The following is a 14,969-nucleotide window of genomic DNA, read 5'->3' as shown; positions in this document are numbered from 1 at the left end:
CTAGTAGACTTTATTTAGCTGCTTGAGTGACTTGCCGACTCGCTATTTTCGCACTGTGATTTTCGAATGCCGAATGCTCCAATTTCAACCTAATGCCAATCTCTCTCTAATAAATCTCTAATGCTCTTAATATATTAATAATTCCAGCGTTCATCGCTTATATATCTCTTTTTCCCGCCTAAATTGTTCTCGTGATCTAAAACTCTTTTTAATAAACCTTCTCCTCACGTTGTGTTCCAATTCTCGCGCTCACTTACTTACATGCGTCTCCATGACAACAAAACAAAATATAATAAAATTGAGCTATTGCATAACGTTAAACTTTCACAAACAGGAATAAATAAAGAATATTTATATTTCAATTAATGTGCAGTTAAATTATCAAATACAAGTTCTTATAATATTAACATAGTAATAACTAAAATAGCTTAATAATATTTAATACAGTCTTCATTATTAATACATATATCTTGATTAAATAATTAAATATTAGACAAAATTAAGGTAGTTATATGAATATTAAATTATAAACAAGTGATTTACATTAAATAATATTTACAAGTCTAGCCTTTGTGATGGAAGATCATGTTGGATTCTGAACCAAATAATAATTACTCTAATCTCTATATAATCAGAATCCAACAATACATATTGCTGCATATGTATTGCTATAGGAAAATCCTTCAAAAACCTGAAATGTGGAAAGGTAATTGGAGTGGATGATATTAGACTAAAAATGCTCAAATATGGAGGTATAAAAGTTATACAGTGGCTGCACTGCATAGTTCAGAAGGCATGATCAGAAGGTGAAATTTCAGATGATTGGATTAGAGCTGTCTTAGTACATATCGTTAAAAAAGAAAATAAAATTGAATGTAAAAATTTAGAGGAATTTCCTTAATGAATGTTCCAAGTAAGATTTATGCAAGCATACTTGAAAAAAGACTAAGATTGTGGAAGAGAAATTTGGAGAAGAAAAATCGGATTCAAAAATTGAATTAGATTCCAATCGAAATCATCAGGAGACTGAAGCTGCATAATTTTTGATTTTCATGAAAGCAAGTTGTTTAGTCACTCTATCCTTTTGATGGAAGAGAATTTTTTTTAAAAATTTCTTTATAGAGTTTTCCTGCCATCCTGTTAATTATCACAGACATTTTTATTTGATTGTTATACAGAATTTTCACAATTTTGGAGGTAGTGTTTTAAAATTAATCACATGTTATTGAATAAATTAATCACAGCTCGTATTCTGTGGAAAGTTTTTGGTATTGAGACCACATTATTATGCAGTTAAAGAGTTTAATAAAAATAATCAATTAAAACCTGACAAGTTTCATAAGTCATACAACTTACATCATCAGGGATGCCTAAAAGTCTACCTGTACTGGTCACTGTCGTAGTTACTTCCCATCTTCTTGCAGTTGTATTTTATTGACCTAAATTACAAGGGAAAAATTTTTGCAAAAATCCTGTGCCAGGATTTACATTCTGAGGAACCTGAAAAAGCATATGGGACTTAATCATCTTTAATCCCATTATGTTATTATGTTTTGTTTTTTTTCAAGAAAAAAAATTAAATGAAAAGAAATTGACTCCAGTCACCAACTTCATATTAAAACAATTACATTGTTCTTTTTTTTTTTCAGGTGTAATATTTTGTCAAATATTAGAAGGTCAGTTAGAACTGGCAGGACAACAGCTGGAACTGTTGAAAGAAATTCAGAAATCTACAGGCATGACATCAGTGAGTTTGTGTTTATTGTGAAAAACTAAAAGAAGTATTGATTTATATGCCTTTACATATTAGCAAAATAAATATTTGCAGATTTCAAGCACAAAAAAATTTAAATAACAAAACATTTCCTTATTAAAGAATCCTCTGAGGTATTTTGATTTCATGGTATCTTAAAACAGAAATTGATACCTCATATGATATTTGGAAGTCTCTTATGTGACTATGCAACATATCAGACTTCCATTATGCCAGTAACCAAATAAAAGCTTTGTACAATGATGAATGACTTACACTTTATATAATAAATGACTTGTATTTCTACAAAAAATGTAAAAATTTGTCTTTACTTTATAATTACATTAAATCTATGAGTAATCCTGCTGTTGTATAGTTATTGTTAAAACATGTCTTTAGCTGAGAGTTTCTGTAACAAGTGACCCTGTCCTGCAAAAGAGGCAAATGGCTAAGAAAAATGCAGTTGACAGACATAACAGATTGTGCAGATAGAATTAATAACAAAAACCCCGAATTCTCTTTTTTTGGGATAATGTTAATGCTTCCTTTTCTCGGCCTAAACATATAATATCTGCAGATTCCTTAGCTTCATCATCATCACGAACATGGGCTCACTGCTTTTTGGTGTCCAATGCCTCCTTCACTATCTTCTTCCACCTTTCTTTGTCCAGTGCACAATGTCGCAGTTTCTGTACATCCATTCCACACCAGTCCTTTATGTCTTCTATCCATTCTCTGTATGGTCTACCTCTTCTGTTTACACCATCCATAATACCAAACATGAATGTCTTTATCTTCTGGTTCTCACTCATTCTGCAGATGTGTCCAAATAATTGCAGCTTCCATTTTATAATCTTCTGCATTAGATTCTCCTTTGATTGTATCTTCTGAAAGCGCTCTTCATTTGTGGTTTTCTGTACCCATCCTATTCTTAAAATCTTCCTGTAACAAGTTCTTTCAAATGCCAAAATTCTTTTTCTTGATTCCTTATTTATTACCCATGTTTCACATCCATACAGTACACCACTAAAGATGCATGTGTCCAGCACTCAGTTTTATTTGCAGGCTGATCATTTTACTTTTCCAGATGTTATCCATGGCCTTCAGATTTGTTCTTCCCTTTACAATCCTGATCTTTATTTCTTTTTTACAATCCAAATCATATGCCATTTTACTTCCCAAATATGTGGACTGTTCTACATTTTCTATATCATTTCCATTCACTTGTATCTTTTGTTTCATATTCTTCTCACCAAATACCATTATCTTTGTTTTTACCAAGTTCATAACAAGTCCAAATCTCTTTCCTTCCTCATTTAACAGTTTCAGTGTTTTTTGTAGTTCTCTTTCTTCTTCTTCCATAATAACAATGTCATCTGTAAATCTCATATTGTTAATTCTCATCCCATGTACCAATATTCCTTTTGTACCTTCCTTCATTTTATCCATTGCTCTTTCTAAATGTGCAATGAAAATGCTTGGTGATATTGCCCCCCCCCCTCTAGTACCTCTGCTTGTTCTAAACCATTTCCCCAAATCATCACCTATTCTAACTGCTGCAACTGCATTCTTGAAAACATCTCTTAATATAGCTATTAGTTTCCTATCAGTTCCATAGGATTCTAGCACAGCTAATGTCACTTTCTGGTCGATACTGTCAAATGCCTTCTGAAAGTCAACAAAGCAGATATATATGTTTTTGTTTTTTCTCCTAGCTTTCTCTGTTATTAACTGCATTGTCAAAATTTGTTGAATTGTATTCTATCTTTCCTAAATCCTGCTTTCTCGTCTGCAAGATATGCTTCCAATTGTGTTCTCAATCTTCTTGTTCATAATTTTCTGTTCCTTAGCTTCCAAAACGATACATTTTTCTGTTTCATACCATTTTTTTCTCTTCTGAACAATTTCCATATTCACTTTACAATAGCATATTGTTCTTGTATTTGGAATGTACTCCTGCACCAAATCTTCAATCTGTACCTCTTTCCTCCATCCTTCCTTTTTCCTAAATCCTGCTTTCTCGTCTGCAAGATATGCTTCCAATTGTGTTCTCAATCTTCTTGTTCATAACTTTCTGTTCCTTAGCTTCCAAAACGATACATTTTTCTGTTTCATACCATTTTTTTCTCTTCTGAACAATTTCCATATTCACTTTACCATAGCATATTGTTCTTGTATTTGGAATGTACTCCTGCACCAAATCTTCAATCTGTACCTCTTTCCTCCATCCTTCCTTTTAGTGCCTTCCATAATAGCACTCTCCAGCCAAAAGGCTGCGGGTTCGCATCCCGTCATGGGCATGGATGTTTGTGATTGTCTGTGGAAATACTAGTTGTGGTAGTCGGCGGTAGATGGCATTGGTGGAGTTGCGATCAGTTGGTGGATTGAGTGGAGTTGTAGAGCAGGTGCCCTCCCTCGATGAGTCTTTGGACTCCCTGGAGGTGTGTAATAATAATAATAATAATAATACAGACATAAGACCACTGTGACGTTTGTCCTTTGACCAGTAAAGATCTGGGCTTGAATCATGTCTAGAATGTGAGAAACCTTTATAAGAACTTTTCAGCTGAAGGTGAGTTAGCCAATCTCATAAAGAGATAGCAGGATTTTCTTCATACAAAATGGAAAACTACCTAGTAAACACATAAACACAGTTAATAATAAATAAATATATCTAACTGCAATCAAAACAAAAAATCTTTAACAATAATTAAAATCTTATGAATATTTCAGACTAAAACTAACAGTCCATCTTCAGCATAAAAGCAAGCATTCAGATAGACTTAACACTCAGCCAATTTAAAGCAAATACTACATGCTAGAGAAACCAAAAATCATGCAAAATAAACTGAAATAAATGTTTTAAGTATATATAACTAATGAAGTAAAAAAAACATCATATTATACTCTTCTAGGGATATGATTAAACAAAAAAAAAAAAAAAGGCTTAATTATAGTTAGAAAGCATAAGATATAAGAGTCTCCCAAAATTTCAGCATTGATAGCCATTGTTATAATTTAAATTAGGGTGATGTAACAACATCTTGGAGCATTCCTTCAAGAAGTGTTTATACTTAAAACGACTTCTATGGACCAATTTTAGGTAATTCCAAAGGATTTTACTTCCATCGGGTGACCTTTTGTTCTTTACTCCTCCTTATGTATTGAAAAATTTCTTCTGTGTCAATCTTATAGAATTCCTTTAGTAACTTAGTTTCTATCATGTCTTCTCTCCTCTCCTCTACCTGTTAACTTAACTCTGCAACTCACATATCCTTTCTATCTGTTCTCATGGGGAGCATTCCACAGACCTGTAACCGGCTTGGTTACTTGTCTCTGAATCCTCTCTACTTCCTCCTGATCTCCTAGATACCCAAGTGACCAAATTTGTGCACAGTAGTCAAGATCTGGCTGAATCATAGCCTTATAAAGAGAGACGATAACTTTCCTATGTTTACTTGTTAGTGTGTTTTTCACCATTCAAGTAATCCTTTGAGCTATTTTGCCAACTTTTTCAACTTATCCTCTGAACTTGAAGTCTCTGTGCACCGTCATCCCTATATCCATATCTTCATTAACTTCCTGTAATTCATTTCCATCAGTGTGATGCAAAGTATGATGCAAAGTCTTCATTTTGAAGTGTTTTACCTTATATTTTGTCTTATAAAAATACTTTTTTTTTGCCCTATAAAGAGAATTTTTCATTTTGCCTTATAAAGATGTATATTTGATGCTCACCAATTCTTGATCTCCACAGAGTGATTTGTCCAAAATAAGACAAATTTTATGATACCTGAGAAAATATATGATACCTGAGAAATGTCTGATAGAAACAGAGGAACAAATATTTTCTGTTAGTACTACAGTAGAAAAAATAAAGATGTGATGAGTTCTAGTATTGATTAAATAAAGTCCACCCCCTCAGTATTTTAGAATTACTCGTATTTGTGATATATGCATTTTATTTTACATGACAAGGTAAAATCCTTGGTACTGCAATGGGTTTCCTTCATATCTCCTGTTTTGGCTAATTTTTATATGGAGCGTTTAGAGAACAATGCGGTATGCACAGCTATTTTCAAACCTTTATTCTTGCTACACTGCATGTGTTTGTCCTTTGGTCCCATGCACAGGATACTTTAGATTATTTTTTTAACTATCTAAGCAGACAATATCGTGTAGAAAAAAATTAACTGTCTGCCTTTTCATGGCACATTTTACACATCTTTCAAATGGTTCCCTAACTTTTCTATTTATAGAAAGCCAACACACTCTCTCTCCTTCTCTCTCTCTCTCTCTCTCTCACTCAGGAAGATACTGGCATAAATAATTGCCATCCTCCAGACCAACAGTATAGGATCCTCAAAATGCTAACTCATAGAGCCAGAGCTATTTGTTCTAGTGATGCAGTTCTTACACAGAACTTGACCACCTTTGCCACAATTGTTTTGGCCAATGGCTATAGTCCCTTCAAAATTGATAAAATACTACCTGCTTCCCATCCCTCCTCCTCCCTAAACACACAAGACCAAAGCACTATCATTCCTATTTCATATATCCAGGGTACATCTGAAAAGATAGACAAAATGACTAAAGAAAAATAACCTATGATCGTCATGCCCAAACCATTCTTCAAAGTAGAAACTCTGATCCACTCAACAGATTTCATCTTGTTTCATATCCTAGAATGTATGAAGTGCTCTGTGACTGTTAAGAAGATTATAAAATCTTCTTTTTATACAGAATTAGAAGGCATCAAATTAGGTCTTCAGATCTTTCTTCTGTTACGGTTGGAATTGTTTGCAGTATTCATTTTTGCTTGTGTATTATAAGTAGCTGTAGATGCTGAAGATTCTGTTTGAAATCCAGTGAAATATAAACAAGTTAATAAATTAATATATTTTTCATTATTTATTGTTTTGGTGTGGGATAATACTGTTAAAAAGTAGAGATGAATAATGTCCAACATCTAAGCCTGTCCACATGATAAGACGTCTTAAAAATTTTTACCTGAAATACCTGAAAAAAAATGTCAGGGATCAGATCTCTTCTATCAGAAAATGAGGTCTACTATGGGATACTAATATCTGCAGCATTTTGAGTGTTAATCCAACATGGACCACAAATAACAGTATCACCAATTTTATTGAGAATCTCTGCAGCTGACCCAAAGAAATCAAAAGCCACCTTCAAAATATCCAATCATTTTTAGGATTTATAGAGTTGAAGTTTATAAATCAGAAGTGTAATCTCATTCAGTCATGATTGGCAGAGATCCCTAAAATATAATCTATTAAGATATTTATCGATGCTGTTAGTCCCATACATTGGAAGAATGGACTGGCTTCAAAAAAATTCCTGAGATTTTATTGAAAAAAAAACTAAGGATATGATCTTGGAATCTGTAGATCATTCATTTTATGAACTTGTTCATTTTATTTTAACTTGTTCATAAAATGTACTGAAATGAAATCCGATTGTTGTTATCAGAATTATCATTATTAGACTTTATGAAACATTTTTCCAACATGACAACAAAATATGTGAATCTCACCACAGTTTAACAACATTTACATGGAATTCTTTGAATAATAAGTCTTGGAATGATATCAACTACCTAAAAACCAAAGAGGGGAGGAGAAAAAAATAGCTCAGGTATGTTGGCAACATTTTCATCATATGTAGGTTACATATGCAATATATAGAAAGAAAAAGAGCATATGCTGTATCAGAACTTGAATACTTTTAGAATATCCTTGCAGAATTTGTTAAATGAGATGTTTTGGAGGAATTAGAACGTGGAAAAATAAATTTGGTTGTACAGAAGAAAGAAAATGTATAAATCAGACTTAGCCTTCTACTAACCAAGGATAATGATTGTCTACTCATTATCTGAGGTAAACAGCATCAAAATTTTGTAAAAAAAAAAAAAAAAAAGGCTGGTCATGATTTGAAATAGTCTTTTTTTTGATGATGATGATGATGATAAAATAAACTTTTTGTTGCAAGTTTTTAATAATGACATTTAATTCATGTCTACATGTAGCAAATAATTGCCTCCTCATTTTTCAAAGGTGTTATTACTCATGGTGATACTTCAGTCAATCTGACAAATTATAAGGTGGAAACATAAATAATCTTTGCCATGTATGTTTGCGCATGTGCACACACACAGTCTCTCTAAGTGTGTAGAAATTTTTAGTGACCATCTTTTGAGAATAGTAATGACAATACTTAAAAGCCAGATGTTTAAACAATTCCAGAGAGATTGTCTTAACTATTGTGACACACACACATACAAAAAACAACTGGATAATTCAGTCTACTACATTAACAACTTTAACAGTGATCCTCTCCTAATTTATGCTCACGCGTAAACCTACACATTTTACCATGTAGGCATTCAGAACTGAAATCCTACAGAATAGGTTGGTTACTCCTTATTCCTGGAGATGTCCTATGTCTGTAGAAACATGTTTTCATTAGGCCGGTTTCCTGTTCTGGGGGGGGATGACCCCCCCCCCCACACACACCTCCCTATGAGACTGGCTAACTCACCTTTTGTCAAAAGAGATAAAGATTCCTCATGTCACTGACAGGAATTGAAGGTCTTTCCGACCAAATGGCTTTATCTATACTGACTGAGTTACAGAGGCTCTAACAGTGATCAGGAAGTTTATAAAAAAGACAGAACTATTTTATATCATGACATCAATTTTCTGATATGTATCCTTTTGGGGTATACAGACTACTATGACAGTATTACATGACTAAATTTACATTACTAATAATCTTCTATCCACAATTTTCCTCCAGATTAGTCTATTACTTGTCAGCACTCCAATATTGTTGTATCTAAAATTTCTGTCTTAGGTATTTCTTACTGAATCAATCCAATTAGATCTTGGTTTTCCTATGGGTCTTTTATCTGCCATCAGACACCTATTTTGCTTACTTTTCCTTTCTCATTCACTTTCACTTAAAGAGAATGGAGAGGAATATTAGTTATATTCCTTATATTATGCCTTATGTTAGTTCTGCTTATGCATTCTTGAATGCTAACAATGTTATGTTCCTTTCTAGCAGTTATCTTCATTTTAATATGATTCTGCCATTGATGCCATCTGTTCTGGCTCCTAATTTTTCTCAGCACTCTCATATCTGTGGTCTCTAACCTTTGATTAAGTGCTTTATTTTAAGCCCAACTCTCTGATCCTTAACTTAAAATTAATTTGAACACTGTCTTGTATACTGCTAGTTTGATGTTTTGGCTAATTTCTCTCTTATTCCATATAAATTTATTTAACTGAACTGCTATACCAGTTTGGCTTGTTCTGTTGTTTATTTCCATGTTTAATTCGACATCTTTACTAAAAACTGTACCTAAATAGCTGAAATATTTTACTTGTTCCATAGATTCTTCATTGAGAATGCAGCTCAAGTTTTCTATGATCTGCCTATTTGCATAATTTTTTATTTTTTTTATTGCTGATTTTCATGTCAAATTTTTTACATCTGTTATTAGTTAGAGAATCTTAGGGACATTTGTTTAGGAGTACAACATCAGTTGTATAAAGCAAAGAGCTAAGTTTCCAATTCTCCAATATATCATCAATTCTAATATCGAGTTTAATGCCACTTTCTTTCATAATGTGATCCATATAGATTATTATTATTATATGGCCACCTCCATGGAGTCCAAAGACTCATCGTGCATCATAGGAAACCCAATCTATCCACAATCTATCATACTTCTCCTTGAACCCATTAACAGAAAAAGCAAAACTCTGGCAACTCATTCTACTCATTCACTACTCTCCAAGAAAAACATCTAGTCCTCATATTCCTACTGACCACACCTTTATTCATCTTCCAGGGATGATCCCCTTGTTCTGGTCCCTCTAACCAAGTCAATCTTATAAAATTGTTTAAGCAATTTAATGCTTCTATCATATCCCCTCTTTTTCTCCTATCAACCAACTTCTGCAATTAGAGAAATTCTCTGTAATATTTACATTCAGCTTTTCTGTGTTGAGGCTTAAGTGCTTTGAGGACATCATGTTGGAGGCTTAATGGATTGTATACAGTACTCAGAAAAAGTGCTGTATACAAGTTTTCTGAGTGCTGTTGGAAGTTTTCCAAGTTTTTCCAAGTGGGAAAAAACCTTCCAACAGCTTTCTCTAAATCCAGAGTAATTTAATAATAAGTTGAGACACCTTTTGGCAACTCGTATAGGTAAATATGACTTCTCCATTACTTCCACCTTAGTATCACCACCTCTGGGTCTGACTTCCACTGATGAGATCTCAATAAAGGGCGAAACCAGTCCGGGTAGTGGCCCTTCCCTTAATGCATAGCATTATACATGTCTGCAAGGAGATGTGTTTTGAATTACGGAAGATACTAAGACAAGTAGCGATGAGAACTTGGTCTACCTTTACCACGAGGTTTTTTTTTTTTTTTAATTAATGTTGGGCCCATATACGAGAGGTTGGCTGGTCAACCTATAGTACTTTAGTATCGTATATGGGTATTGGGATGGGAAAGGAGAAACTTGTTGACATTCGATTTAAAAGCCTGTATATTGTATTCCTTGGAAAATGCATCAGGGGAAAGACTGTTCCACAGTACAGCAGTAGCAGGGATGAAGGAGGAGGAAAAGAAACTTGTTCAGTATGTTTCAAGGTGAACTGTGAAGGGATGTTGGAAGGTAGTTGCACGTGTTCCAATGGGTTTAGTACAGAGTGGGAGAATTGTTGATGCTGTTTCAGATGAGCATTTTCCATGAAAATATTTGTAGAATATACAAATTGCAGAGACTAAACATCTATGTGAAAGTGGGGGGAGTGAGTTGGTAACAGATGGATCATTTATCAGTCTAATTGCTCTCCTCTGTATTGAATCAAGCATTTTGAGGGAGTTTTTGAGTTCCTACATTTAGGAGCCCCACTCCAAATGTGGGAACAGTATTCGATAGTTGGGCGGATTTGCGATTTGTATAAGATTAACAGCTGTTTTGAAGTGAAGTAACGTCTTGAGCAAAAGAGAAAGCCTAGTTTTTTGAAAGCTGAGGATGCAATGGTTCTGATGTGTTTATGCCAGGCGAGGCCTGATGTCATGGTAATTCCAAGAAGAGAAATTTCATCTTGTCTGGGAATTTGAGTGTTATCAAAAATAATACTGGGGGGAAAATGGTTCTTTTTTTGTGGGAAATAAGACGGAACTGGGTTTTTCTAGCGTTGAAGTTGACAAGGTTATCTGAGCCCCATTGGAGGATGTCTTGGAGGTCTGAATTAAGGGAGGTTGTGGTTGATGTTCTGTGGGTTGAAGTGAGTTATGTAGGGTAAGGTTTATCAAATGAAAGGGAGGAGTGCAATGTACTGTCATCTGCAAAACTGTGTATTGGGTTGAAGATCAACTGAAGTAGGTCATTGATGTACAGAAGGAAGAGGGTCAGTGAGAGAACTGAACCTTGTGGGACCCCAGCATTAGTTGGATAGTGGGAGGATAGGGAGCCATCTACCATTACACATAGTGTGCATCCAGACAGGAAGCTGGCAATCCATCTGCAGAAGTCCTGAGACAGTCCAAATGATGGAAGTTTGTTTAGTAAACCTTTGTGTCAGACCTGGTCAAAGGCTTTAGAGATATCAAGTGCGACTACTTGGGATTCTTCAAATTTTTCTATGGCATATGTCCAAAGATGGGTGATATATGAGAACAGGTCACCTGTTGATCGGCATTGACGGAATCTGTACTGGTGGTCGCTTAATAGCTGAGTACCTTCAAGGTAGAGTAGGAATTGAGAATTGATGGTTTTTCTCCATCACTTTAGATAGGATTGAGGTGAGTGAGGTAGGGCAGTAGTTAGAAGGCAATAATTTGTCACCCTTTTTGGGAATGTGTTGAATATAGGCCAATTTCCAGGCTTTGGGATATATACCAGTGGAGTAAGAGAGTGTGTACAGATGGTATAGGATAGGAGTCAGTTCTGCTGCACAGACCTTCAGGACAATTGGAGAAATGCCATCAGGGCCAGGAGCTTTTTTTGTGTCTAATTTTGACAACAGATTTATGATCTCTTTCTGGAAAAAGGATACAGGGAGCATTGTATGTTGGGCAGTTGGAATGACTGGGGGCATTTGTCATTGTCAGTTATGCGTGCATTGGAGGCAAAGTGTGAAGCCAGGAGATTAGCTTTTTCTGTGGGTGATGTTGCAATTGAGCCATCTGGTTATCATAGGGGTGGGAGTAGTGTAGGGCAAAAGTTGCGACCAATTGCTTTGACAAGAGACCAAAAGGTTGCTGCCACTAGGGCAGGCTGCAAGTTTCCTACTTTTTGCCTGTTCAAATTCTGTCTCGGAATCATTGATAATTTTTTTGCATCTGTTTCGGGTTTCAGTATAGGCACTGAAGGAGGATGGAGTTCTTAATTTTTAGCCAGTTGTGCTTTGCCTGAATTTTTCATTTGTACAGCCTTGTCACATCTTTTGGAGAACCAGGGTTTGGATAGGGGACGGCAGTTCAGAGAAGTATATGTTATCATGCCAGTAAGGATTACTTGGTGATATGTTCGGTGCATATGTTTGGATTGGAAGACTGCAAACAATAGTCCAACCATGGGAGTTAAGCATAGTACTCTCGAAGGCTGTCCCATTTAGCACTGTTATAATGCCAAACTACTCTTGTGCATGTGTGACTGTGTAAGCATTGTTGCATGGGCAGGAGATGAGCACTAGGTTGTAGTCATAATTACCCAGGGGGCTCATTACATTCACTGTATATTTGGAAGGGTCATTGATAAGGAAGAGATTTAGTGTATTTGGGGAGTGATTTGGGTTATCTGGTATTCTGGTCGGCTTGTGAACAATTTGTGTAAGGTCATTGGTGATGGCAAATTGTACAGATCAGCATCTCTGCCTGCAGGATCTGTACAATTGGAAGAGGAAAACCAGTTGGTGTTATGGACATTAAAATCACCTAGGAGGATGATTTCACTATTAGGAGAGTGGGCCTGGAGGAAATCAACTTTTGAGGAGAGGAAATTAAAGAGCTCAGAGTGGTTGGTGGTATTAGGAGAGCAATAGAGACAGCAGATGAATTTGACTGAGTGGGGGAGTGATATTTTTAGCCAAAGAAGGTTAAAGTTGGGTGATACTAGGTTAGGTGCTCTCTGGCAGGGTATGTCAGAGCAGATATATGCGCACACACCACCCTTGGGTCGAAAGGAGTTAAATAGTGTATAGTTTGGATGGTTGAGATGGATAGTGCCAGGGGAAGGTGAGTTGCCTCAGTCCTGAAGATACTGCAGGAGCAAACTTTGTTTGCTTACACTTGGGTAAAGGATTAAACTAAATTTATTTCTGAGAGCTGTATACAACCCATTAAGCCTCCAACATGATACATTCAGCTTTATTCCCCTTTTTTATAGATGGGAACTATGAGAGCTTTACTCCAATCATCTGGAATTTGACCTTCTGATCAAGACCTCTGAATTATGCAGTATAGCCAACTTTTATACTTTTCATTCATTTCAGGCTTTTGATAGTTTTTCTACCTCAAGTATTGATCTTCCTGTTTACATTCCTCTTGAATATTTTCTACTACTGTTCTGTCACTGCTTGTTGCATTTAAGTCTTTCAAAGTAACTACTGCATACATCTAGAATATCCTTATCTTCAGTTTTCATGTAAACTTTCTTACATATTATTCTTTTCAATGTGATATTCATTTTTTATCCTACTTAAAACTAAGAGATGATCACTTCCAGTTTGAATTCTCTGTATACTCTTGTAGCTTGCCCCAGCATGAAGATAATATCACTGTCAACCATAACATTGTCACTTAGGCCTTTCATATTTTTTGTGTCTTCTCTCCACATGAACTTGTGCACATCTTTATGTTGGAATATGGTATTAGTAATGACTAGTCCATATCCTTGGCATAAATCCTGCAGGTACTTACCATTACAGTAATACCCATCTCATGATGCTTTGCTTTACAATGATCTGTTGATGCAGTACTTTTCAGTTATGACCAATGCACATTTATAAGATGCTACACTCACTCATACAGTGCATTTTAATTATGATCAGTGCCCATTTATATGATGCTGCATTTCGTTATGTGACAACTTTTGCAACATGACACTCCCATGAAACAACCGATGTGTAGTTTTCATGAACTGTTTGTTAATCTTGTCATTGATCACTACATCTTTCTGTGTTTTGATATTTCACTATGAATTATAAACTGTTTATAACTTTATATTATTATACATTAGATAGTAAGATTAAAATTATTAAATTTAATGATGATGATTTATTGAACACAGAGATAGACTGTAGGCTAAACTTATTTCACATTACTGTCGTTATAGTTGTTAAAAACAAAGATAAAGTTCTTATTGTTGTTAATAATGCCAGATAAAATTTAAAGTAATTGTGCTGTTGCTTTTAGCAAAAAGAAGATGCATAAACCTGTTACATTAGATAGTAAGATTAAAATTATTAAATTTAATGACGATGATTTATTGAACACAGAGATAGACTGTAGGCTAAACTTATTTCACATTACTGTCGTTATAGTTGTTAAAAACAAAGATAAAGTTCTTATTTCTTAGTGAAGTGAAAATTATCCATAAACATGACAATCTTATTGTTGAATTGGAAAAACTTTTAATGGAGTAGATTGACGATTCTATTAAACTAAGCTATTCAGAATAACTTTTTTGTTTGTGAAAATTATCTAAAATTTTTAGTTTGTGTATTTGATGTAAATAAATGATTTATTTATATCATTTATGCACAGATATGAGTGCTTAAAAATGTTATTAATTCATTGCTTGCATCTACAAGTTAAAAACTAAATAAATCATTGCTTTTCTTTGTGACAAAATTTGCTATAAATAGACAAGTGTGTAGAACCTAATGTGTCACATGACTGGAGGATGCCTGTATTATTAGCCTTGCCCTTTTTCTCCAAATTTTCCTAAATATTTCCATTTGCTTGTTGGGATTCATTTCTCTGTTGTTAGCTCTCTAACAAGGACAACTTTTTCCATTTTCTTTATATTAGCTTCATGCTCTAATGACTTGAAAAATTCCTCTACTTCTTTCTTAGGAGAACCTTCTGTGGGACTATAAGTACAAATAAGTTTCGTTCATTTCAACATTTTGAAATATGCCCTCATAACATTTCATTTGGTGCAGTATGA

The 14,969-nt window shown here is 34.6% G+C and overlaps 1 protein-coding gene across 2 annotated transcripts in view; it reads left to right on the top strand.

The window, feature by feature from the left end:
• LOC150098870 (tetratricopeptide repeat protein 21B-like) overlaps nucleotides 1-14,969 on the top strand; it is a 388,504-nt gene that overhangs the window by 61,432 nt on the left and 312,103 nt on the right. For both annotated transcript variants that reach the window (XM_090404953.1, XM_090404951.1), the window contains exon 11: nucleotides 1,650-1,747. In XM_090404953.1, the coding sequence (XP_090261079.1) occupies nucleotides 1,650-1,747 (98 nt within the window). The remainder of the gene's footprint in view (nucleotides 1-1,649; nucleotides 1,748-14,969) is intronic.

The sequence above is a fragment of the Typopeltis vanoorti genome, chromosome 15, assembly GCF_054136105.1.
Source record: "Typopeltis vanoorti isolate ZY-2024b chromosome 15, IOZ_Tvanoo_1.0, whole genome shotgun sequence".
Lineage (NCBI taxonomy): Eukaryota > Metazoa > Arthropoda > Arachnida > Uropygi > Thelyphonidae > Typopeltis > Typopeltis vanoorti.
The sequence above is the reverse complement of the archived record's forward strand: the minus strand, read 5'-3'. Positions and strand labels throughout refer to the sequence as shown.